Here is a 24,334-nt window from a genome sequence, read left to right as displayed (position 1 = left end):
CTAATTAGGGATGGCAATGGGTCGGGTCTAAACTTGAGCCCGCATCAAACTCATCCCGACGGGGCGGGTTTAGATCCGCCAAAATGGATCTACAAGCGGGTCCGAGACGGATCTCGGGTTTGGCCAAACTCGCCTCGCCATAATATATATGTATATAAATTTAAAATATACATTTAAATATATATATATATAAATGTAAAATATATATGTAATATTAATAATATATAATTATATTTTTATACTAAATAGTTAATATTTTATCCTTAATTTGAGTGTATAATATTATTGGATTGAAATGAATTTATTTTATCATGATATATTTAGTATAAAAATATATAATTATAATATTTTGGCTAATAATTATAAATTAATTACAAGTTGATAAATTTTAACTTGTAAGAATATTTTTTGTCTTAAATATTATCAATATTTATTTTAAATTTAATTTTTAAACTTTTAATTTAATAAATTTAAAAATATTTATTTTTTGGCAGATCCAACGGGACTAACCCAGATTGGACTCGCCGAATTCGCGGACGGGCCCAAAGAGAGGCGGGACGGGTCCCGGGTTTAGCCAGACCCGCCCCGGACCCGTCCTGTTGACATCCCTAGTACTAATTGGCATATGAGCAGCCACATGTTCTTTTTAACTATCTAAATAGACATTTTTTAAATCTAAAAAAAAATAGACATTTTTTTATATATTTAAAATCTCAAATTTAATATATAGCAAAAAAAATTTGGGTGTCCCTGCAAAATAACCTAAATTCTTAATGTGTTCATTTTTATTTTCGTTAAAATCTCACTATTACAGAGCCCATTAATAATATAACATGCAAACTAAAAAATATTTATATATGTCATCAAAATCACAAGAAATGAACAAAGTTTATTACACATGTTTTTAGATTAATATAATCGTCCTGATTTGACTTATTTCTTTTCATAACTTGAATTAAATCAATTTTTCTAATTTTATTGGTTTTAAAACCAATCCAAAACACGATTCACTGAAATCATGTGATTCTGTTTATTTTTACAGTTTGATTCAGTTTCTGAATATCCAATTTTATGTCAAACCAATTACTACTATCATCAAATCCTCCATCTCTTATATACTTTCCAAATGGGCTTCTCCTTTTGAAGGGTCCAAATTTTGTTGGGTTTCTTTTCTTCTGCCCCACAAAAAACCATACAGCCCAACAATCAGAAATAGTCCCCCTACAACACTGCGTCAAAGTAACCCAATTACCGATAAAATTAATTATAAATATTTCAAATACCAACTCCAAAACAATAGATTAAAACAGGGATCATGCATTACGTAAAAATTTGTGTGACAACGTCCGACGATTAAATATTTAAATTTAAATATGGGTTTCCGACTTGATCTGACACATTAAAAGTATTACTCATTTTGATATTCCAAAGTATTATTTTTCACTGAAAAAGTGTCATTTTGTCAAAAGTATGTAGATTTGAGCAAAAAATATTATATTTTATATCCAAAATATTGATTTTCGCTACATGTATGGACCGCATCGATCCGTCCTACGGATATTGGTCTTAGACATATTGATTGAGAACTATTAACTATAATAACTCCTTAACGTCAAAATATGTATTCTCAAGAATGATTAGTCTCAACTAATAAATTATATACATAATTGCAATTTATATCAAATTTAAAACTGCACCAACCTTCCCAAGTGAAGAGTTTCCTTGAGGAAAATAGCTGAGACAATGGCTGCAAAAATAGTTGCAAATGGACCAAAATTTGCACTAAAAACATCACCTTTCTTCTCAACAACCTAAGCTTGCAGACAATAGACTAATCCATTCACAATAATCTTAGACATAAAATTTAAAAAAAATATATCCAAGTAAATATCAAAATGAATGTATAATTTTTATAAAAAAAAATTGCATTCACGAAAAACATACACAATAAGTAATAGTTAAAAGATTAACATTCCAACCCAGCTTCCACGAAGATATATTTCTCTCCACAGATGCAATATATATAATGGCTGATATGCAACTAAAGACAGTCTGCATGAATGTGAGCCTCAATTTCCCGGAATACTGTTTTAGAAGTGGACCCTGTCACAAAAATTAATAACATTAAATCAAGAAACAAGCTAGCTAGGATTATCGCATGTACAAGTGGAATTAATTGGTTTCAAGTAAAGCTATTATATATATGTTATTATATGGCATACCTTTAATTTGTGCTTGGATTGTTGTACATCATGTTAAAAATTATATTTCATGTCATTGGTGCTCATCGATCACTATAAAAGTTTAATTAGAACAAAAAATTGGTGTTGGAAATGAAATTTGACCTGCATGGTTAACCACATAGACCATGTAAATTGACCACCCAGCATGAGAAAAGAACCATTTATCCAATCTCTGTTAGAGCCGCTACTCTTTATCATAGCATCGGAGTTTTCATTATTAATTGAAGATATTGAAAATAGAGAAGGACCCTTATAGAAAGTAAAGACCATTGCTCCTAAAAACCCAAACATGGTGCCCAAAACCTTTGCCATTCCATGCCATTCCCTTATGTCTAGCTTTTCGACCCTACAATATTTAAGAATAAATATCAGTTTATATTTTTTCCGACGTGGTGCTGATAATATTTGACTTTGATGTATACTGTAGTGCAGGGACGTAACTAGGATTTTTCTTCAAGGGGGGCTAAATTTTAGATACAAAAAAATTATAGACATTGAATATTCTAATCTATTATATATATGTTTATATAATCTAATTAACTCTCTAAATTTATATATCATTTAGTTTTTCATAAGTTTTTAATTTTATTAAATATCAATATCATAATAATGATATAAAAATCTAACTTTTATTATATTAGCTCCCCTAAACTTAATAGAGAATATTATATTATATCATTACACATATTTTTTTAAAAAAAATAAAGCATTTTCCATTTGAAATCTAATATACGGATGATACTTGTCTAATTTTTTTAATTAAATCTTTATAATATAATTTATTATTAGTATAATATAATTAAAATTTCTCAAACTCCATTTGAAAATTTAGTTAGTCCAAATCAAAGTTAAAATAGCCCAAAACAGAAAAACTATGTTTGATAGAACCCAAAACAAAAAATATTATTAGTCTATATCAAACATTGAAAGAACCCAAAATAAATTTTTTTTGAAAGAGCCCAAAAAGGAAAAAAAAAACATTATATTGGACCTTAAAAATATACACATAATATACACAGCCCAATCCAAACCCCACTGTTGGTCCGTCCCTGCTGTAGTGTTACGTAGCCTTCCATTAAAAAAATATGAAATTTGTGAAAAATTAAAAGATGCATGACTAAAGAAATTTGACAACCTAAAATATCATATCACAAAGAGAAAAATACATGTGATTGTGACCAAATTCGCACTTTTCGTAATTACGTGAAAATATCAAATAGGAGTGATGCATGCAGTGTTTGAAAGAACTTTCAGGAAGTACTTTTCAGCTTTTTCTTAACAAAATTACACAAAAAAATTAAAAATTTTGTTAACGAAAAGCAAAGAAGTGCTTCCTAGGTATAGAAGCTCTCCCAAACACCATCGTAATATTCCATGGCATAACTTCTTTAACAATGAAATTTGAGTTACCTGGAAACAATAGACATGACAAAGACGAATACCGGAATGATGTTGAGGATGGCGGTAGCAAATGTTGCATAAGTATACTTCAACCCAGCAAAACTTAGATTAAGTGTCAATGTAATCCTACAATCAATATATATATATATATATATATAGAGTTTTTTTCAGCTGCTCACCTATCATGCTCACTACCATGCCCACCAATGATGTGACACTATTTTATTGGATGTGATAAAGATGTGATAAATTGTAGGTCTAATAGAATAATATCACATCATTGGTGGACATGGTTGAATAATGTCACATCATTGGTGGACATGGTAGTGGGCATGATAGGTGAGCAGCTAAAAAAAACTCTCTCTCTCTCTATATATATATATATAGAGTTTTGCTATCATGACCACCCACCGTGCCCACCTAATGTGCCCACCATGAGGTTGCACTCAACTATTGGACGCACAATTCATCACATCCAATAGTTGTAACGCCCGGAATTATTTAATTTTAATTCGAGAATATTTAATTTGGGAATATTTAGAGTTTTGATTTAAATTCTAATATTCTTAAATTATTTAGGATTGAAATTGAATAAAATGAAAGACTGAGTACTGAATTGCAAATTTTGAAGACTTGAGGGGCCAAAGTGCAAATATGGGAAAATTTGTTGGACACTTGTTATTCTTATGATTATTCACGTGTATGCTATATTTTCCATCAGAGACAAGAACCGAGAGGGAGAATCAAGAACCCTCAAGTCTATCTTCATCTTCAAATTGCCATATCTTTTGTTCCGATTATTCGAATTCGATTCCGAAAAGTGTTTTGGAATCCTTGTGACGAGGACTTCGAATTGATGTAAGTTTTCTTTTGTTTAATAATGGTTTGAGAAGTCGAAAATGGCAGAGATCAGATGTGATTATGAATTGATGTTGTTGAACTTCTATGTTTTGTTATATCGAAGACGGTTCGGAGAACGGATGTTGTATCAGTTTGTTATGAATTTCCAGCATTTATTTCGAAATCTCTACCTTATGTTATGCTGGTTTTGAGTAATATACAACTGATATATGATGTATATGGTGATAGACTTGACATAGTTGAGTTCGGATTGCCGAATTATGCCGATATGCTGTCGAACTTTTGATTTGAAGTTGTTTTGCTTGCTTATATTTAAGCTGCCATTGACATGAGTCCTAGCTGATATTTCTGGGCTTTCAACACTTCATTTCAGATTTGTTTGGTTGCCATTGAACTCGATATCGTCAATTTCGAAACCGGTAGAAGAAAGAAGAAGGTTTGTAGTATTTTTGCTTTGAAGTTGGACTGTAACTTGAGCAGAATTTTAATACAAGATGATGTTGTTTTTGGTTCAGATTTGGACAGCTAGAAGACATCTTAAACATCACATTTGAAAGGTAAAAGTGGACTAATACTTGAATGGGATTAAAACTCGAGATGGTTTGTATCGAGTTCCCTAAATCACATACTTATTTGATTACTTGCTCTTATGTGAATTGTTACATGAGTCTATGATTTTAATAAATGTTATTATGATAATATATGTTGCATTCATCTTGTGAGACTTATTCTTGATTCTGAAATGAACGGAAACGTTCGATTAGACGATTTGAGGGATTATATATGTATGACCTATGTGGTTGAGTTAGCCTAGCGTCTGATTTATATATATATAATGGCTTCAAAGTATAGGGAAGTAAGATAAGTAACCCCACCTCGATCGGGAGAGTCGGTGGTTTAGTTACGATATCTTCTTCTCGGGATCCCAACCGATGATATGAGAGATTCTTTAAGAGAAGCCTATTTTAAAACATGCATTGTCTTTTATTATATATTGAGTTTGATATATATGACATGATTTGCATGTTAGTTGCTTTTACTGGGAAATATGTTTCTCACCGGTGTTATCTGGCTATTGTTATGTTTCTCACCGGTGTTATCCGGCTATTGTTGTGTTGTATGTGTCATGGCAATAGGCGATAGCGGAACAGGGCAGAAGCGAGCTTGAGGAACAGATAATGAGAGATTAGCGTGATGATCCAGTATAGATGTTGAGTTGCTGTCACTTGTTTGATAAGATCAAGAGCTATGTTGTTTAGATAGTAGACTTGAATCTTGTCTACTTTACTTTTTAAGTTGATCCTATGTTAGAGTTGAAATTGTACACTTGATAGACTTAAGTTTATGTCTAGAGTGTTTACTACTTGAATATGGAATTATACTTGACCTTGTAATCACATTGGAACTAGATGTATTACTTTGGTATTGAGATGTTATTGTATATGTTGTTGCCTTGTTAATGATTCTTAGAATATGGTGATGTGTTTTTGGACTTGATTCAACATGTCTAGAACTTGATCTTTATTTTGAGCATGTTTTTGTATCAAAGAATCAAGTTGAGAAGCAATTTTCAGAACAAGAATGAGCTGCAATTTTTGGGCAAGAATCTGCCCAGGGCAGCGCCCGAGTTACAGAAAACAGCAGCCCGAGCGCACCCCTTTGGTGCTCACACCCGAGGGTGGGGGCTCGAGCGGCTGAAAAGAGCCGCCCGAGCGCACCCTCCTTCTAAAAAAAAAAAAAATCTTTGCAGCTTCGGATGTTTGTTGATTGCTTATCTTTAATTCATGATCTTGGATTAATTTTATGGTTTGAGAGATTAAGAATCGGGTCGTCACAATAGTTGAGTGTCACCTTATGGTGGGCACATTAGGTGGGCACGGTGAGTGGGCAGGATAGCAAAATTGTATATACATTCTATACATAGACACAAACATATATACCCGTATGCCGAAATAAGAAAAAGCTTGAAGTAGGCATGCCATGAGAGTGGAGGAGTTGTAGAACTTTTGCTGCAATATATGAAAGCAAAGGAGGCTTCATTCCAGAAGCAGAAATTGTTATCTTTGATAACAAGAGCATCCCTCAATAACTAAGCTGTATAAACATTACAGCAAGGTATGGCTTCATCTGTTTCCACAGCATATTCGATACTCGATTTCGATTTAATTAATTTACTACCTAGATATATATTTAGCTTTTTAAAATTTGTAACTGATTTCATAAATTCATTTTAATTAGGGAAAATTACATTTGGGTTGTGTGATTTGTATTTTTTTTACATTTTTTGGTCATATTATCGATCAATTTACGGTCTTAGTTCACTACTTAGTTAACGCTTTAATGTCAACAATTTTCGGCTCTATGTCAGCTCTACGATGAAAAGTACTACAATCGAAAAAATAAAAATTAATAGTGGACTAATTAGATTGTAAATAGACTGTTAACAAAATAAAAAATAAAAGCACGTGAATTATAGGACAAAAAATTAACTCTCTCTTTCAATTACAATAATAAATACTCCTAGTTGAACGGGTTTGTAGCTCAATTGATCTCACATGTCCTACAATCGGCGTAGACTCGAATTCGAGTACTCCCCTCCCCTTCATATCAAAAAAATAAATCCTCCTAGTTAATTGTCGACTAGCTTAATTTCTTGTTATTTTGGTATGATTTCACCCATTTTACATTCTCTTTAGAAATTAAATCACCGTATGGTTGTTATATTAATCTAGTTACCTCTATTTTTTAAGACAAAAATTCATGTGAGACGGTATTATGAATTTATATCCAAATTGATCGAACATATATTCACAATGAAAAATATATTTTTGATATTAAAAAACAGTATTTTTATCAATCGGGTCATAAAATATATTTGTCTCGCATATTTCACAATTTTCACCCTTGAAATTGGAATAGTTTTTTTTTTTTTATATTATAAAACCCGTAGCTGGTCAGTCACCACTCCTTTTTATTTCAAAAAGACAAGAATAAATTTCACTTTTTCCAAACAGCTCTCGACCACTGCCTTCAATGTCCAAGTGACAAAAGTTGACCTTTCAACATTATCATTGTCTAATTTTATGTGTAAAACATCACTCTACTACATACCTTTTTTTTTAATTAATATATTTATTTTCTTGTTCTATATGATTTATAATTGTCCATGAACATTATATTCATAAAGAATTGGGAACTATCATAGCCTTTCCAGAAAATAAGAATGAAAATGAAATAAAAGAACGAGAAACGGAGGTTTAATTAACACTAGGTGACATTGTTGCTATTTTGAGAAATTTTAATTTGGCCATCATTTATACTAGCCACTGAGCACAGAGTGTGAATCATAATATATAAATATAATGTATTGTATATTTAATGTTTTTTTTAAATTTTTAAAGTATTTGGTTTATCCTTATTTTTGTGTTGTGGATTTTTTTTTTAAAATTTATTAAAAATTTAGTTGTTGTAGAAATTCAGTTTCAAAATAAATTGATGAGAAGCCAGCTGTCGATGATAAAAAAAAGTGATAAGAAAAAAAGGTGGAACCAAAAAAATAGTTTGTATAGATCTCTCACACTTAATAAAATAGTAAAAAATATTCGTCATCTATATTTGATGTTTTATTATTTTGGTCTGCTAATAACATAAATGACCAAAATTATAAAAATAAAAACTAACATAAACGACCAACTTTATAATTTTCCTTATTTTAATTTCAGTAACTTCTGCTATTTTGATTTTCTGGTGGTAAAGACATCTAAAAAGTGCATATACCATCAAACAGATATGCATTGCAAATAATATTACTTTTTGATTCATTACACACAGTGGTAGTGCAATAATATAAACATAAAAGAAAATATCAGTGGCTAAATCAACAGTATATTAAAGAGGTCATCTTTATTGTTTCGTCTTTTTATAAAGTTTGGGGAGTGTAGTGTAAATAACACTTCACTTCATATAATTAATCAATTTTTAGACAAATTTACCCTTTTATATACTTTTCTTAAATTATAAAATCTTGATTATTTAAAAAACATGTAAATATAAAATCTTTCAACATTAAATTTTATTTTAAAAATCAAATAAAAATTTAATATTTTAATATATTGCCATATTTTTATAACATAAAATAAAAATATTTTTTATTATATACAAATAAAATATAAAATAACAAAAAAAATTATAACGATGCATATAAAATTTTGGTTATTTTTTATTCAATATAAAAGTACCAAAAATTCATATAAAATTTTGGTTATTTTTTTATTCAATATAAAAGTACCATAAATTTGCTAATCTAACATGACAATAAAAAAATATATATTTACATTATATTTTAAATCATAGAATAACGTTTTTTTAAAAAAATAAATTTTTTATTTTTTGTAAAATTTCAATTAAATTATATATTTAACATGTTTAAATATATAAAATATCGATTGATTTTCCATCTAAATAAAATTTGTTCATGTTCAAACAACATTTTAGAATTAATTGTTTACTGCACAAATTTTAATTCCAATAATCAAAATAGAAAAGCTGAATATTTAAAATGTGTACAATATAAATATTATTTTAAAAAAATTATATATTTGACATATTTAAATTTTTTAATAATTATAATCAAGTTAAATTAAAAATAATAATAAGATATGTTTAAAAACCCGAATGACCTATATCAATTTGCCAACGAAAATATAAAATTCAATTGGTCAAATTAACTACTCAAATTAAACAAAAATTTATATGGCATATGATCAAATTTATATTTAAAATATAATTAATTAAAAATTAAAAAAATTATGATACATTAATTTTTTTAGAAAAAAATTATTCTAAGATTTTAAATAGTATAATTTAGATATATCTTGTTTATTGTCATGTTAGATTAGAAAAATTTTGGAAGATCAAAATTTATACATATCATACTTTTACATATCTTGAATAAAAAAATTATCCAATATTTTATGTACCTCGGTATAATTTTTTTGTTATTTAATATTTTATTTTTATATAATAAAAAATATTTTATTTGTATATTATAAAAAGTATGAAAATTTTTTAAAATATTAATGTTATTGTTTTAAAATAAAATTTTAGTCGTTAATGTAGAAATGTTTTATATTTATTTTTTTGTTAGATGATCAAGATTTCATAATTTAATGAAAATATATATAATTTAAAGAAAGTATATGTAAGGACAAATTTGTCTAAAAATTGATTGATTATATGATGTGGAGTGTTATTAACACTTTTTGGAGTGTAAATAACACTCCCCATAAAGTTTATATTTATATCGAATAGGAAATCTTTATTCCATCAACAAGCGAAATTATCATTTTCTTACTCACTTTAGGACTATATCACACTATTTGCTCTTTGCATTTCAATTCATAATCGGAGCACTGACTTAAGTATCAGAGATGTCATGTCGGGCACATCTTCGATACTTCCTAATCTTATTTTCGTCTATGCGGACTCCGTGTTAACGAACCGTCCCATAAATCTTGAATGTTTAAAAACTCGCTCATCAAACCAAACCCGATGTAATTTTTTTTGTTACATCATGTATCTTGGTCATTTATCATTTTTAATTAATTAAGCTATCATAGTTCAATCTTAATATAAGAATTTGATACTCATTTTATTTTTTAATCCCCTTTTTATCAAAGTGCTGGTATGACGCCGTAAATTAATAGCATAACACCAAAAATTGATAAAGTAGCACTAAAATTTACTAACACTGAGAATAATTGGATTAAGAAAGAACTTTGACATTTTTCAAGAGTGTTTGACTAAACTTATTAAAAAGAGTTTATAAGCTCCTAGAGCTTAAAAGCTGTTATACGAGCTTATAAGTTGTTTTTAAAAATAAGTTGTTAAAATGTTTGGGTAAACTTATTTTAAACAACTTAAAGATGTTGATATGTTTGGTATTATAAGATTTTTTTATTGTCAAAATTATCAAAAATGATATAATTATATAAAAATAATGTTTTGAATTATACATATACGAAAATAGTTTTAGAATAAACCTATATTAAAAAATAAATTGTTTTAATATTTTAATTTAGAAAAATTTTTGTGATTTGTAATTTTTTTTAAAATAATATTTAATTTTTAATAGGTGAAGGATATTATGGAGATTTATGAAAATATTTAAGGATATTTTAGAGAGATAAAATATTAAAATAAGATCTTTTTGAAAAAAGTACATCACCCTTTACTTTTTTAAAAATAGTTTATAAGCTATCAAACAACTTATTTTGACAGTTTATAAGCTGTTTTTAAAAAAATTTCTAAAGCTAAAAATGACCAAATGGTAATTTTCTCGTACTTTCAACATCGGAGCTAAATATTAAATAACATACTAACTTTGTGACGTAAGGTGTGTCATATATGTGTGCGGGGCCCAATGTAAGAGCGGGCAGCCCAGGCTAGCTCTTGTAGTAATGGATTGGGCCTAGTGGGCTCACTGTTAATAATATTGACCTAACATTAGTGAAATGAATCAATAGGAATAATTGAACAAGCGGGCATAAAGTATGCAAAAATTGATCTTTTTTTCTGTCCCGAACACACGATTTCCAAATAATTCATACATTTAAAAAAAAATTGCACTAATGAAGAAATGAATGTGTTATATTTGTCATATATAAATCTAATTATATTTTTTTAATATAAAAATTTATAATCGCAGAATCAAAGCAATATTTTTCTGAACTTTATAAAATTTAATAATTGATGTTAATTTATTCTGCTTAGAGTCAGTTTATCAGTTTCAACAATTACACAGAAATATTTTTTGGTGATATTATATTGTTGAGGAATATTTCGTAAACAATAGATAATGTTGTTTTTCTTATAGAATATTAAATATCTTTCTTCTAAATATATATAATTTAGACTCTAACACGTGAATCACAATAGGTATTTGCGCAGAAATTCAATATGAATTGTATGTACGCAATTAGACTCTAACTCGTGCATTGATCATGAATTTTTTTTTTTTTTTTCCATTTGCGAAAACACACAAGTGTATTGTAATTTTTAAATCTAACCATATATCTAGTGAACAAATACTCCGATTGTTCAATCATTTGATAACCAAAGCAGGAACTATAAGTCATTTATAGAAGAATTTTTATTCATATTATTATATATATAGAGAGAGACTTGCATAGTAGAATGTTTAAAATGATGAGGTGATATTTTGAAATTAAACTTTATGTGGAGTTTACGTATCAAAACTCTTCAAAAGTTTTACCACTTCACTCATAATATTAATTAAAAGTAATATTATCTTTAACAGAAATCGAAATGCTTACTATATATCCAAATCTCCATGTTTTTTATTAAAAAAAAAAAAATCGCTGTGTGTTGATAAAAGTAATGCATGACATATATATTTTTCAATAAATAATCGCTATATTTCGACAGCGCATTTGATAATTTCTTTAATAGACTTCATTAAAACCGTAAATTAAAAAATCGACTAAGTGAACTATCCAATCTTCCAAATAGTTGTGTCTCTTTGATACAAAAATTTTGTCAGTTATCCAAATCGATTGAAGTAAGTTTTTGGGAGTTGTATATATAGATGTCTATAATTTCGCTTCTTGAGCTAGCTTTTAGGTTGAAACTGAGTTTAAGTACATAATTTTTTAAAATAAGATAAGATAATATAATATAAGATAATATAGAATAGTATCAGAGCTCTCAGCCTATGGTTATGTGTTGGACTTATGCTCTAATGGGTAAGCCGTTAATATCTTGTTAGTTATTCTACGTCGACCGTAATAGGTCCTTCGGAATTGTATGTATAAACTTTGATAATATTTCCTTTTAAACTAGCTTTGATCTTGAGTACAACTTGGACTTAAGTCAAAGTCCATCAAATTTGTGCATTGTGTGTTATGAAAAATAATTAAATTTGTCACTGCTTGAAAAGTAGATGACTAGAATTAATTTTGATAACATAAATCATGACCAAAAAACGACACAAGTAGAAAAGAAAAAACACCTATTATTATTATTATTATTATTATTATTATTATTATTATTATTGATGATGATGATGATGGTGGTGGATGATGATGGAGTCATGGAGCCATGGAGGGGTTCAGATATCAGACAATCCACATGGGAACTGTTGAGTTTACAGTTCGTATTTATTGTATTCTTCTCTAAACAAAGAAAACTTAACAGAATCCTCATGACTCCGTTGAATTATAAGATTTGTTTAAATTAATTCTTTAATACTTACCCCATCTAAAGAAGATTTAATTAAAACATGAACATATGGTTCCTTAAACTTTAAAATTTCCTTCACAATGTTTTAAATTTTAATTAAATATAATTAGATCTGTACTACTGTTGCTAATTATTGTATAATATCTATAATATAATTGATTGAATTAAAGCACATTTTTGTATTAATATCCATGTAAAAGGTTATTTTAATTAAACAATAACTACTTTTTGTGATAAAAAGAAATCAAAGTATCCAAGATTAGGGTTTAATATTCCAAGGTATCGCACAAGTTTTGCATGACATAACTAAGAACACAATACGTGCATACATTTGTAAACGCATAATAAGAAATATAAATTAAAAATATTGCGAGCAAAAATTGAAACGTGCGTAGAACATTTTCCTTGAGATTCAGTCATAAATTAAAAATATTCCAAGGTATCGCACAAGTCTTATATCACTTGTAAATATTACCTATTAAGAATAAATAATATATATAAGATAGGGTATATGGTTTTTTTTCATCATTCTACGTACAATCTCCACTAGCAAATCACGGTCTTAAATATGATCTAAGAATTAAGGTGCATTTGGATAGATGGATTTAGTACCATAGATTCCAAATAAATGATTTCAATTTAAAAATTGTTTATTTTTATTTTTTTATGGACTTCAAGTATAATTTTTCGTACGAATAATATACAAAACAATTTACTGGTCGACATAGATAACAAAATTCAAAATAATGCACACCATTATATTTACATGCATGAACCAAAAAATGTAAACGTTACCATACAACACTGTCATTTTCTTTTCGTATTGAACTAAAATTCTCATTTTTTCACTCTTTTCCTGTTTTAATTTAATTTATTTATTTCCAAAAAACAATATATAAAATAAAAAATATATCAAGATTTTAATATATATCTGTTTGAAATCAAGTACCCCTATGACTATAACCCTTGTATAAACCAACCAAGAATCACCCCATGTGTTGTATCTGAAATGTCAGTGTCCTTAATTCGCCGCCACCTCCGTTTCCCACAACTTGATTCCTTTTAGATCTCCTTTTTTCTCTTCATTCTGCCGCGTTTTCCATTGAAGAAAGCTGTTTTTTTGCCACTATTTCATAGTCTTGATCTTCCTCTTCATGATCAATGTTCTCAATTTCTTCATCTTGATCTTGATCATGCAACGTGGAGTCCTGTTTCTGTAGCTCATGTACCGGCCATTGCTGCTCAGGTCGAGCCATTATCGCTCTCTTTTTGTGTAAGGCGTCGAGGCGGTGAAAGTATGGACATGTTTTCGAGTCTTGGGGCCTCTTCTTGTCGATGTCCTTGGCTTTCTTGAAGTACTTGTTGATGTTCTCCCATTTCTCTTTGCATCGCTTAGAGCTTCGGTTGTATCCCAGCTTTCCCATGGCGGCGGAGATGTCCTCCCAGATGGTTCCCTTTGGCATGTTTTCTTGGTACTTGAGATCGAGACTTGTTCGCAGATTGATCAGGGCTTCGACTTCTACTTTCGGCCATCGCGAGTTTCGTGTAATATTATTCAAGATTTTATAAGCAGGTGTTGGTGGTGGCCGGAGATCGGTGGATTGTTGAGGCGGCGGCTGTGTGGTGTTTTCCGGTGATGGTGCCATATTGTTTGATTGATGGGTTAGCTTCTGTAGAAATGCTACCACCGCAGCGTCTTTGGCTGCGGAGATGGATCTCTCCTGTACTAAGAGTTGATGTTCTCGATTCATTCTCTCCGTTTCTTGATTCCTCCACGCTGCTTCTCTTGTCATTTGATCCCGCTCCCGTTCATCGAGTGTATCCAGTACCTTTTTGTGCAATTCCTCCTGCTTCTCCAACATGTTTTTAATCAAACTTTCGAGAAAATATTCCTTCCGTTTTCTCTTCTTTTTCCCCCGTCGTCTCTTTATGCACTCGTCGGAAGAGGTGGATGAAGATGTCGAATTCGATTCCAAACTCAAGGATTTAAAAGGTTGAATCTGAGGATGTTTTGAGGTATTCGTTGCTTGTAATATTCTAGCAATATTTATAGGACTTTTTGGGTGTACTACACTCAAAGGATCTGGGCTAATGGATGGAATTGGGAAACTAGCAGCATTAGTCTGCATTGGCGCCGCCGCCATTGCGGTGGCGGGGGGTGGCGGATGAGAAGTATAAGTAGTACTGCTGAAGGAAAGCACTGGCACCGGAGTGCTTTCCCACGCCTGTAATTGATCGAAAAATCGATAAGTCTTGCCGATGGGGTTCGATGCGCGGCCATCTTTGGTTCTCTTGTGGTATTTGTTTACGTTTTCGAATTTCTCTCTGCATTTCTTGCCACTCCGTTGAAAACCAAGCTCCGCCATTTTCCTGGAAATATATATGAAGTTTGTGAATTAATCTTCCATTATAATTAGTTCTCTCTAGCAATTACTATCCAATCTTGAATTTTTGAGGTCAAATGCAAGTGAGCATATATATAATTCCAATTCTTTTTGAGGTCATGAAATGCAAGCGAGCTTGTAATCAACAAAAGTGCCAAAAACAAACCGGAAATATATGCATGAAAGCTGCTGAATTCGTGTGAAAACAAAAACCCTTTAATCAAAAAGGCGAGAATTCATTGAACCGACTAAAAAATAAAGAATAATCATTGATTCAATTCATTGTAAGCGATTATCGATCAGATGGCATAAAACGAATACTTTTCGATCGATTCATATAAATTTAATGTGTACCTGGAAACTTCTTCCCATAAGGGACCTTTGAAATTCGAGTCCTTGAAAGCAACATCCATATCAAATCGAATCTTGAGCAAAGCCAAAGTCTCTTGCTTCGGCCACCGGTTCCCACCGCCGCCACTCCTCTCGCTAATTTCTTCCACACCTCCGCCGCCGCGAACAGCGGCTGTGACCAGCTCACGGCAGCTGCCACCGCCACCACTTTCGTGGGCTTCTGCCGCTGCGACGCCGCCGTCTCCGGAGCTGCCCATCATGAGCCCAGAAACACTAAGCATGATGCGGAGGAGCCTTTTTCAAGCTAGCCAAAAATAATAGAAATATATAATAGGCCAAAAGTGGCTGGACTCTATATGCGTTTTTTGAAAACGAGATGCGGTGAATTTATTTCGGTGGGATCTGCCCATCAATAAAAAATATATATATATATATTTACATTTTCCTTTTGAGAAATTATGGAGTCAGCATTTCTTTCGCTTGTTATCTGATTTTCTTTCGTATAAAAAGTTGTTTCTACATAGAGATGAAACCTAGATAGAGAGCGACTCCGCAACTTTTTGAATCAAAGAATGTCAAAAATACTGTTCTTTAATGTATTATATATATGAGTAAAATTGACTCATCATCTCACGGACAAAAACTCATAAAAACATGCGCAAGATAGATACTTATACAGATAGGCACCATTAATTATAATCAATCACTAAATACATTGTCTCTGAAAAATTAAAAAAATTTAGAAAATGTAAATCAATTGATATATTATACGTGGATTGATGTTATGTTATAACAAAATGGTTTTTGCCTTGCCAGCTAACAATAGTCACAACTCACAAACAGGCCCATCCCATGCAGGTCACCTTCATCTTTTTGGCGTTTTGGAATCAGTGACCAATATATCCTTGTGAATGTATTACAAAACAAATCATATATATTACCCTTTTCATATTCTTTCATGATTGATCGATACACTGGAGCTTCGTGTCAATCCACGGAAAATTAATTTCAAGCTACTTTTAAAGATGAATGAATGTTTCATGATAAATGTGAATTGAAAATCAATGAACCCACTTACATTGATAAATGTTCATTTTAGATTAATATTAACAATATTTACACATTAATCAAATAATGATCATAATTTTTTATCGATAACGGATAAGTGTTATTATCAAAATAAATTAAAAACTATTTTTTTATACATGGAAAATATGATATGTATGTATATATAGTACATAATAATTGAAGCGAGAGAGAAATTAATTAATAATACGACATTATAAATTGTACTTGTATCATTAATTTATGGAAGTTAGAAGTGGACAATTATGACACGAGTTTCTTGACCTAATTATATATACCATTTTCGAAAAATAAAACATATCTCAAGTTCTAAATACCGTGAACTCCAATCCCAAGTAATGAGACTATTTCAAGCAGTTAACACTAAAATAGTGCAATTTTTACATTATTATTATATAAAATATAGTGTAACTAATACTTCATTTCCAGCAGTTTTCAACAAATCTCTACACCAAAAGAATATTCCATAATATTCTTTATTTTTACATATATTTTATAAATTATTTTTATTATATAAATTAATGTGGTAAATTTAATTAACAATTATATGAATTCGTATATAATTTATTTTGTAATTTTAAAATTTTAATTATCTTACGTTAATTTTTTTTCTCATATATGCCACAAATTATTTTAAAATTGATATATAATGTATTATTAATGTTATTAAAAAACAAATTATATAAAAATTATAAAAAAACGAAAATAATGATAATAACAACAAATGAACCATAAAATCCATAAACCAAAAGGTAATAAAATAAAATTTTAAAAAAAATATTTTGTCATTGTGAACAATGCAACTCCAAATTTACTGTTCACAACTCTAAAAAAATCGTCAATTTGCCGTTCACTGCTGGAGCTCGTTTTTGCACTAATTTCCAGCAGCACGCTATTTTAGTATGCTGCTTGAGATGGTATGATAAAACTCCACCATCGTATATTTACGTATGAGTTTTATATATTAATCTTTGCGTGTAAATTATTTTTAACCTATATGACTATATATATCTTAATTCTTCTTATTTTCCTTTTTTTGCCCCAAAGGACCTGTGATTATATCTAACTATTTTTTTTTTTTTGAGGTAATGATTATATATAACTATTACAAAGACCGCAAAACAAAAATAAGGATTTGAGTAGATCGAGTCGCATCTTGATTCTTGAATCTTGATGATATGATGATGAGAATTAATTAAATTATAGAATCTTTATTAATTAAATTGTACAAACTACAAAAATCGAATATCATGCACGTTTCAGATGCCTTTTCAATCATCGGCCATTATGATTAGCGAAAATACATACATATATATACATCAATCCCCTTCAACTATACGTCCAACATCCGAGCTCACGGGGCATAGGCGAGTTGGTAAGGCCTGAGGTGACGTGAGAAAAAATTCTCCAGTGTTGCGGGTTCGATCCTCGTGTGGAGCATATTCCCTGCTGAAATATTGTGGGGTATGCTCTGGGGATTGGGTCATGTGCTCTCTCCTTCAGGTCCCTGCCAATGAGCATCTGACTCATGTGGAATAGGGTCCTCTTCGGGGTCAACCTTTTTTTTTTTTTATACGTCCACTATCCGAGGAACCCAATAGCCGATCAGGTTATCATGGAGTAATCTGAAACATGATGTGTGGACTGTTTTCAATTTAAAATATTGGAGTTACACAATACTATAGTTATAATTTTTTTTTATAAACCGTGTTTCATCCTACAATTGTGAATTTCACGATGTCATGGATTAATTGCACGAGTGTAACTATCGAAATTAGAAATATGTTTGAAAGAGTTATATCTATTACTAGTTAATCAATCGAAACATGATTAAGATATTGTATAGTTTTTAAAATTAAATTGTAATGTTAGCGCTAGCCATAAGTTTTAGTCAGAGCAACAACCATGAATAAATCTATATATACATGCACACAACTTTCATGTATCGTGTTGATTGTAGGGATCCTCTATTAGATAGATACACTGAGAGATACACTAGCAACTGTTGTAAATATTGTAGGTGGCAAAGTATATGCTTCGCTGGCTTTGGGCTTTTTTATTTTATTTTTATTTTTTTAAATTATATATATATATATCCCACTTGCCTATATGTATTTACGGCTGGTTTAAAGTTTTGGTGTCTCTCTCATACAACCACACCTTTATTATACGCACAATTGTAATATATACTAACTCTCAAAAAAAATAAAATGTAATATATACGTCAAGATAATAATAATTATATATTTATATTAAGAGTCATCTTTTTCTTTTTCTTTTTTGAGAAGAAGAGTCATCTTTTTTTAAAATATCAATATTAATATATGCCGATTTGGTTTTATTTGGTTCAAATTCAGCTTCACTAGACAAATTCTATTTAAATAAATTTCCTAAAAATAAAAAAATGAGAGGTTGCAAAGTTAGTAAATTACAAAGTTATGCGTAAATTTTGATTGAGTCCTTTTATTAAAAAAAATCTATGGTAATTTTTTTTTTTTAAAATGTATAATATAGTGTGTGTGTGTGTGTGTGTGTGTGTGTGTGGATAGGGAGCGTGAAGAAATGATGGGTCTATATAATTAGTTGTATTTTACTATATCTTCGCATATGATTATAGTTGGTATGACTATTTATTCTTTCCCTAATACCGGATATCGATTGCTTCAGTTAAACAATTTTTTTTTTTAAAAAAAGTAGACCACTAATTAATCATTATTTATTAAAAACTAGAATACCTAAATACATTTGTTGGTAATGCACTAGGCTACGTATACTTTTATTATTTATATATAGTTATATATACTTATAGTCGCAATTAATTGAAGATTCATTTCGAATCAACGTGAAATTGTCCTTATTATAAGTTATAAATTTAGAATCAATATTATTTCTTAATTGCTTTACAAGATTAACTCATCATATAATAAAAAGAAACAAAATGGATGGATAAAATTTAACCATTTGAAAAAATTGTTTAAAAAATTAACAATAACGATTAATATCATTGATTTTAGTCGTCTCTGACGTGAAAATTGAAAAATAAAAATAGCAGACTAATCGAAAAACTTAATATAATTATGGTATTGTGACCTGTATATATACCAAATGAGTTGTCTGTTTCTAACCCTAGAAAATAATTGTTGGCCCCATGGTAGAAAAGTTTACACAAATTAAGCTTTAATTGAACATGGTGGGCATGTGAATGTAGACGTTATATAAATCATGTGTCATTCTACGTAGATTATAAAAACCTTTTTTCCTGGCATTAGCTAAGCAAATTAACCAATTGGATTATATTTAGTTATTTTATTTCATTTTTTTTTTCCTTTTATATACTTTCTTTGATCGATAGAGGTAAGTTCATTTAGCTTCAATTCTCAGCAACCAATTAAAGGTATGGTTTTTGGTCTATGGTGTGTTGAAAAATAATATTTTTGATACAAATAAAATAAGTATATATTGCATAATATTCTTTTCGTAACATAATTTTTTTTAAAAAAATGATATTTTACAATGAAAAATAATAACTGAACATTTAAATTAATATTTTTCACTCAAATTACCAAAAATTATACACTATTTTATCATAATATAACTAACAAAAAAATTATATTTTTACAGTAAAAAATAATATTTTGGACATTAAAAAAGTAATTTTTTTTCATGAATCGAGTCGGACGGAGATAGATCACCGAAATTAACTTGTGAGACGGTTTCATAAAAATGTATCTTTTATTGTTTAATAGATTAAATAATTCTATATCCACAATAAAATGTAATACATTTAATATAGAAGAGATATTTTTCATGGATCGAATAGAGATCTATCTAATAGAAGTGTTCTTTGTGATAATCTTGTAAATACACACATAAACAAAGCATGTGCACTACTGGCTTCATTAATTACGCACTTAATTGGCAATTTGAAGGGGAAGCTTTATGTCACATACATTATATTTAAATGAAATAGTTGTGAAAGATTATAACTAATTTAGGTGTCATTAATATCGAATTATTAATTAAACGTGCGAACATGTGAAGCTCCGAGATCATGATTATATAAAATCATATGGGGTGATAATTTCTTCCATGATAACTAGTTATTTTAAACTTAGGCCAGAAGTAATTTTATTTTTTTTTTTTAGAAAAAGTAGGAAACTCGAATATTTTTTTATGTTACTTCTAATCAATTAATGCACCAAATTTGAATATCATGCAAATAAAATTCATTTCTTAATATCGGGTTTTTTTTAAGATCCTATTGCTTCTTCGTAACTGATGAAAAAAATTTAATTAAAAGAAATGTGTCTCTGAAAAATGGAACTCCAATTATGTGGGATCTATATATTTTATATACCTCTCATGTCCATATCAATTATGGATCCTTGAATCCAACAGGAACTCAACAGTCAACAGTACTCTCGAGATATGCCCATATAACACTATTCAATTCGATGATCATAACAATTGTGTTATAATGTAAAACTTTAAACTATAATATCTTTATAAATCAGAATTTTGATTTTGATTTGAAAATGACTCCCACAAATTACAACTCGGAGCAAGAACTATAAAACTACCAATCTGCATGATGTATAGCTCTTTTGTCACCAATGTCTTATGAGACAAAGTCTCGAGTTTTCGGCGTTTCGTGACGAACAAAATTAAATAATAAATAAAATATAAAATTTAAGGCCACAACCAAACATATCATAAAGAAGTGACATGCCAAAAAAACAAGTTTACTGCACAAGCCCAACCAATGGACAGAAAAACCAGACTCTACGTGGTATAAATTTGGGTTATAAGTAAAAGAATTCCTTTCGAGTTTTCGACGTTTCATGATGAACGCGAGGCGAAAGCAAGAGTCACGTTGAGGTTTAGGAACTTGGAACACTAGAAAACTCAGCCCTTAGACGCTACCTACCAGACCAGAAGCATGCACGTACACGTTAATGTCGACTACTGTGAACCACGGATGTTGATGGCTCAGCAATGATTCTGAAGGATAGTAAAGTAAGATACAACAGAATATACAGCGCCAGTTATCGAGAAATGGTTAGCATCTACATACAACTCCTACATTTAAACCCATAGTGACTAGTTTTAACTTAGGACTCCACAAAATGCAGATGAATGGCTTCCGGAAAGATTAGATGGAAAAAAGGCAATGAATAGCATACAAACTAAAGCCCTATATGTATTAAATCATATGTAAAAGTTACAGCCATGAATGGACACAAATCCTTTGACAAGAGGGTTGAAAAAAGTGCAAAGATATTCATACGATACATATTGAAATAAAATGCAGATCCTGACATCTAAACCAAACCAGTGAAAACCGAAGCTTGTACCAGGACGAATGCGCCTAAACCAGATCCAAAACTGATAAATAAAAGAAACAGGTGTTTCAAATCCTTGAATTCTTGCAGCCAATTGTTTACATAGGTTGATTAACTACTGTCGATGCCCATTTCTTTTCGCTTTAGTTCCAAAGCCATACGCTCATTCTCAAGTTTCATCCTCTCAATTTCCATCTTCATGATATCTAATTCTCGGTCCTTTTTCCTGCAAAACCTCTGCCATTTGAACCTCTCTTTTTCCAGTTCCAACATTTGCGTTTGTATGTGTAGCTTTTGTTCTTCCAGTTGAAGGTTCCGATTGTTTATCCAATCTTTCTGCGACATATTGGTTTTTGTGCCTTCAGGTGGCACTTGATTCACATCAGCGTCCGTATTTTCTGCCTGAAAATTGAAACTTTTATTGCAATCTAGAGAATTATTGAGTTTAAAATCTCCATGACTCTGACATTGCTTAACCCGCTTGGCCATGTTCCATTGAACATCCTCGCATTCATCCGGATCATCAAATTCCATTTCATGATCCAAATCATCATTATCATGATGTGGATGTCGTTTCATGTCATTCTCATCATGATCATCTCTACTTCTAAGTGCTAACCGCAGAGAATGCTGCAATTCAGGATCAGGGGGAAGATGCAATCGATTCCCATTACGGTAAGAACACATCTCTTCATAGTGCAAATGCTTTGAACTCAAAATTTTTCGAACTTCCTCTTTTGCCTTCTCAGAAATATGATCCATCATATCTAAAAGTGCTGGATTCTCAACAACCTCGCAAGAAGTTCCTTTCCCCAGAATCTCATTAAGCCTCTTGTATCGTTTGTTAAGGTCATTGAATTTATCCTCACACTGCTGAGGTGAAACAAAGTGGCCCCTTTCTGCCATTACTTTTGAAACCGATTTCCACTTCCCCTTTTTCTGTAAGTTAGCACATTTCCTTCTTGAACCGCCCCCATACTCAGTAGATGCCTCTTCGCTAATGTAAGAAACAGCAGTAATTAACAGCCTTACCATAGCATCAGTCCATTTCACACGTTGCCAAGTGGAACCCTTCTTTCCTTTGCTCGAATCAGCAGCATCTTCAGTGAAGCTTGGCTCATCTTCATCACTCGCAGATTTTCCCCGATCCAGTTTGTTAAAGTCAGCCAAGGATATGGTCTGGTCACAGTCTTGGGTGCTTCGAATTGTAAGAGGGAAATTTTCATGAATTGTGGGTTGAACGATTGATGATCCTTGTCTCGGATTCGAGCTTTGTTGATGATGAAGTGTAAACAAATGTTGCTGGTGAGGATTAACTCTCATCGGTCCGTGCAAATCGAAACCTCCATAGGAACCAGAACCACCTTGCATCATATTTCCTGATGAAGAATTCCCCTCCATTATCCCTTTCAATAAAACTACAAATCACATCCACCACCAATCAAATTCACCACTAATTCTCTAAATCTTCCGACTTTGAAGATATTATTAATCTGTGACATCCAAGAAACCTTTGAATCACAGCTGTCTTTCCCATCAACAAGGTTTCAATATCTACACCTCGTAAGAACCTCATACAAATGTCTATCCTTATCCCTGAAGCAGAATCCAATTTTTTGTACGGCTAAGCTAAAATCTCAGATCACTTTGAATAATCTTGCTGCAAAAAGCATAAAACTGTGTAAAATATATTATTATTATTACACATTATTCTGCCAATTTCTACTCATGGAAAAAACCCATCAACACCAGACACCATTAATTCAAAAATAAACAAACCAACAAGTCAAAACTGCTCAATTTCCACCAAAACCCATATAAAGTAACAATCTTTAATCCCAAACAAATGGAAAAAAAATGCTTTTTAGTCAAGAACTTACATGAGACAGTTGAACTCCAAATCAAGATTAGACCTCGCACCAATTAAACCTGAGAGAGTCGATTCAAATTGGGCAGCAGGACATCCCAAAGGCCAAAACTCAAGATTCAAGAGAAAAAAATAAATAAACCCACGAAGGAAATGCTTTTTTTTCTTCTTCCCAGGTGGAGTAAATTATATATATTTATATGTAAAAGAAAGAAAAATTGGTAGAGCCAATGAGTGAGTTGTTGAAGGTTCAATGTATGGGAAGATATGAGGGTCCACAAAGCATATTTTTTCATGTCACACACACAAAAGACACACGCACCTCATAGAGAGGAGGCTAAAAAGCTTAAATCTTCAGAATCAAAAGTATTGTACAAGTCCTAGTTTTGCGCAACCATCGTACATATTTTTTGCAACTTGGGACGAATATGATTGGCACTTTCATTAAAAAATTTATATTTTTTGTTTTAATAGCGCAGATTCACGTAATTTCGTCAAATTTCTGAGTTTCTCGATCATCCTAGGGAAGAAAAGTGCATT

General features: G+C 30.6%; 2 protein-coding genes and 1 pseudogene across 3 annotated transcripts; all 3 read right to left on the bottom strand.

The window, feature by feature from the left end:
• Positions 1-1,111: 1,111 nt before the first annotated feature.
• LOC140866168 (WAT1-related protein At1g43650-like) lies at positions 1,112-6,647 on the bottom strand (annotated as a pseudogene).
• A 6,899-nt stretch (positions 6,648-13,546) lies between these two features.
• Positions 13,547-15,839, bottom strand: LOC140859858 (trihelix transcription factor DF1-like). The gene is made up of 2 exons (XM_073262458.1): positions 15,503-15,839; positions 13,547-15,134 (listed from the first exon to the last, which is right to left on the bottom strand). The coding sequence occupies exons 1-2, from the start codon at positions 15,778-15,780 to the stop codon at positions 13,847-13,849; spliced, it is 1,566 nt and encodes a 521-aa protein (XP_073118559.1). The 5' UTR covers positions 15,781-15,839; the 3' UTR covers positions 13,547-13,846.
• Positions 15,840-21,676: 5,837 nt separating this feature from the next.
• On the bottom strand, positions 21,677-24,093 carry LOC140874680 (uncharacterized). 2 transcript variants are annotated; one of them, XM_073278037.1, is made up of 2 exons: positions 23,808-24,093; positions 21,677-23,604 (listed from the first exon to the last, which is right to left on the bottom strand). In XM_073278037.1, the coding sequence occupies exon 2, from the start codon at positions 23,326-23,328 to the stop codon at positions 22,039-22,041; it is 1,290 nt and encodes a 429-aa protein (XP_073134138.1). In that variant the 5' UTR covers positions 23,329-23,604; positions 23,808-24,093; the 3' UTR covers positions 21,677-22,038. The 2 variants fall into 2 exon arrangements, with proteins under 2 accessions (XP_073134138.1, XP_073134137.1); XM_073278036.1 differs by having other exon boundaries at positions 21,677-23,587.
• Between the last annotated feature and the right edge of the window lie 241 nt (positions 24,094-24,334).

Source organism: Henckelia pumila, chromosome 1, assembly GCF_033568475.1.
Source record: "Henckelia pumila isolate YLH828 chromosome 1, ASM3356847v2, whole genome shotgun sequence".
In the NCBI taxonomy this organism is placed as follows: Eukaryota; Viridiplantae; Streptophyta; class Magnoliopsida; order Lamiales; family Gesneriaceae; genus Henckelia; species Henckelia pumila.
The sequence above is the reverse complement of the archived record's forward strand: the minus strand, read 5'-3'. Positions and strand labels throughout refer to the sequence as shown.

Coding starts and splice junctions, on each gene's coding strand:
- LOC140859858 (XM_073262458.1), bottom strand. CDS start 15,780: ATGCTTAGTGTTTCTGGGCTCATGATGGGCAGCTCCGGAGACGGCGGC. Junction 15,135..15,502: donor TTATGGGAAGAAGTTTCCAG/GTACACATTAAA, acceptor ATATATTTCCAG/GAAAATGGCGGAGCTTGGTT.
- LOC140874680 (XM_073278037.1), bottom strand. CDS start 23,328: ATGGAGGGGAATTCTTCATCAGGAAATATGATGCAAGGTGGTTCTGGT.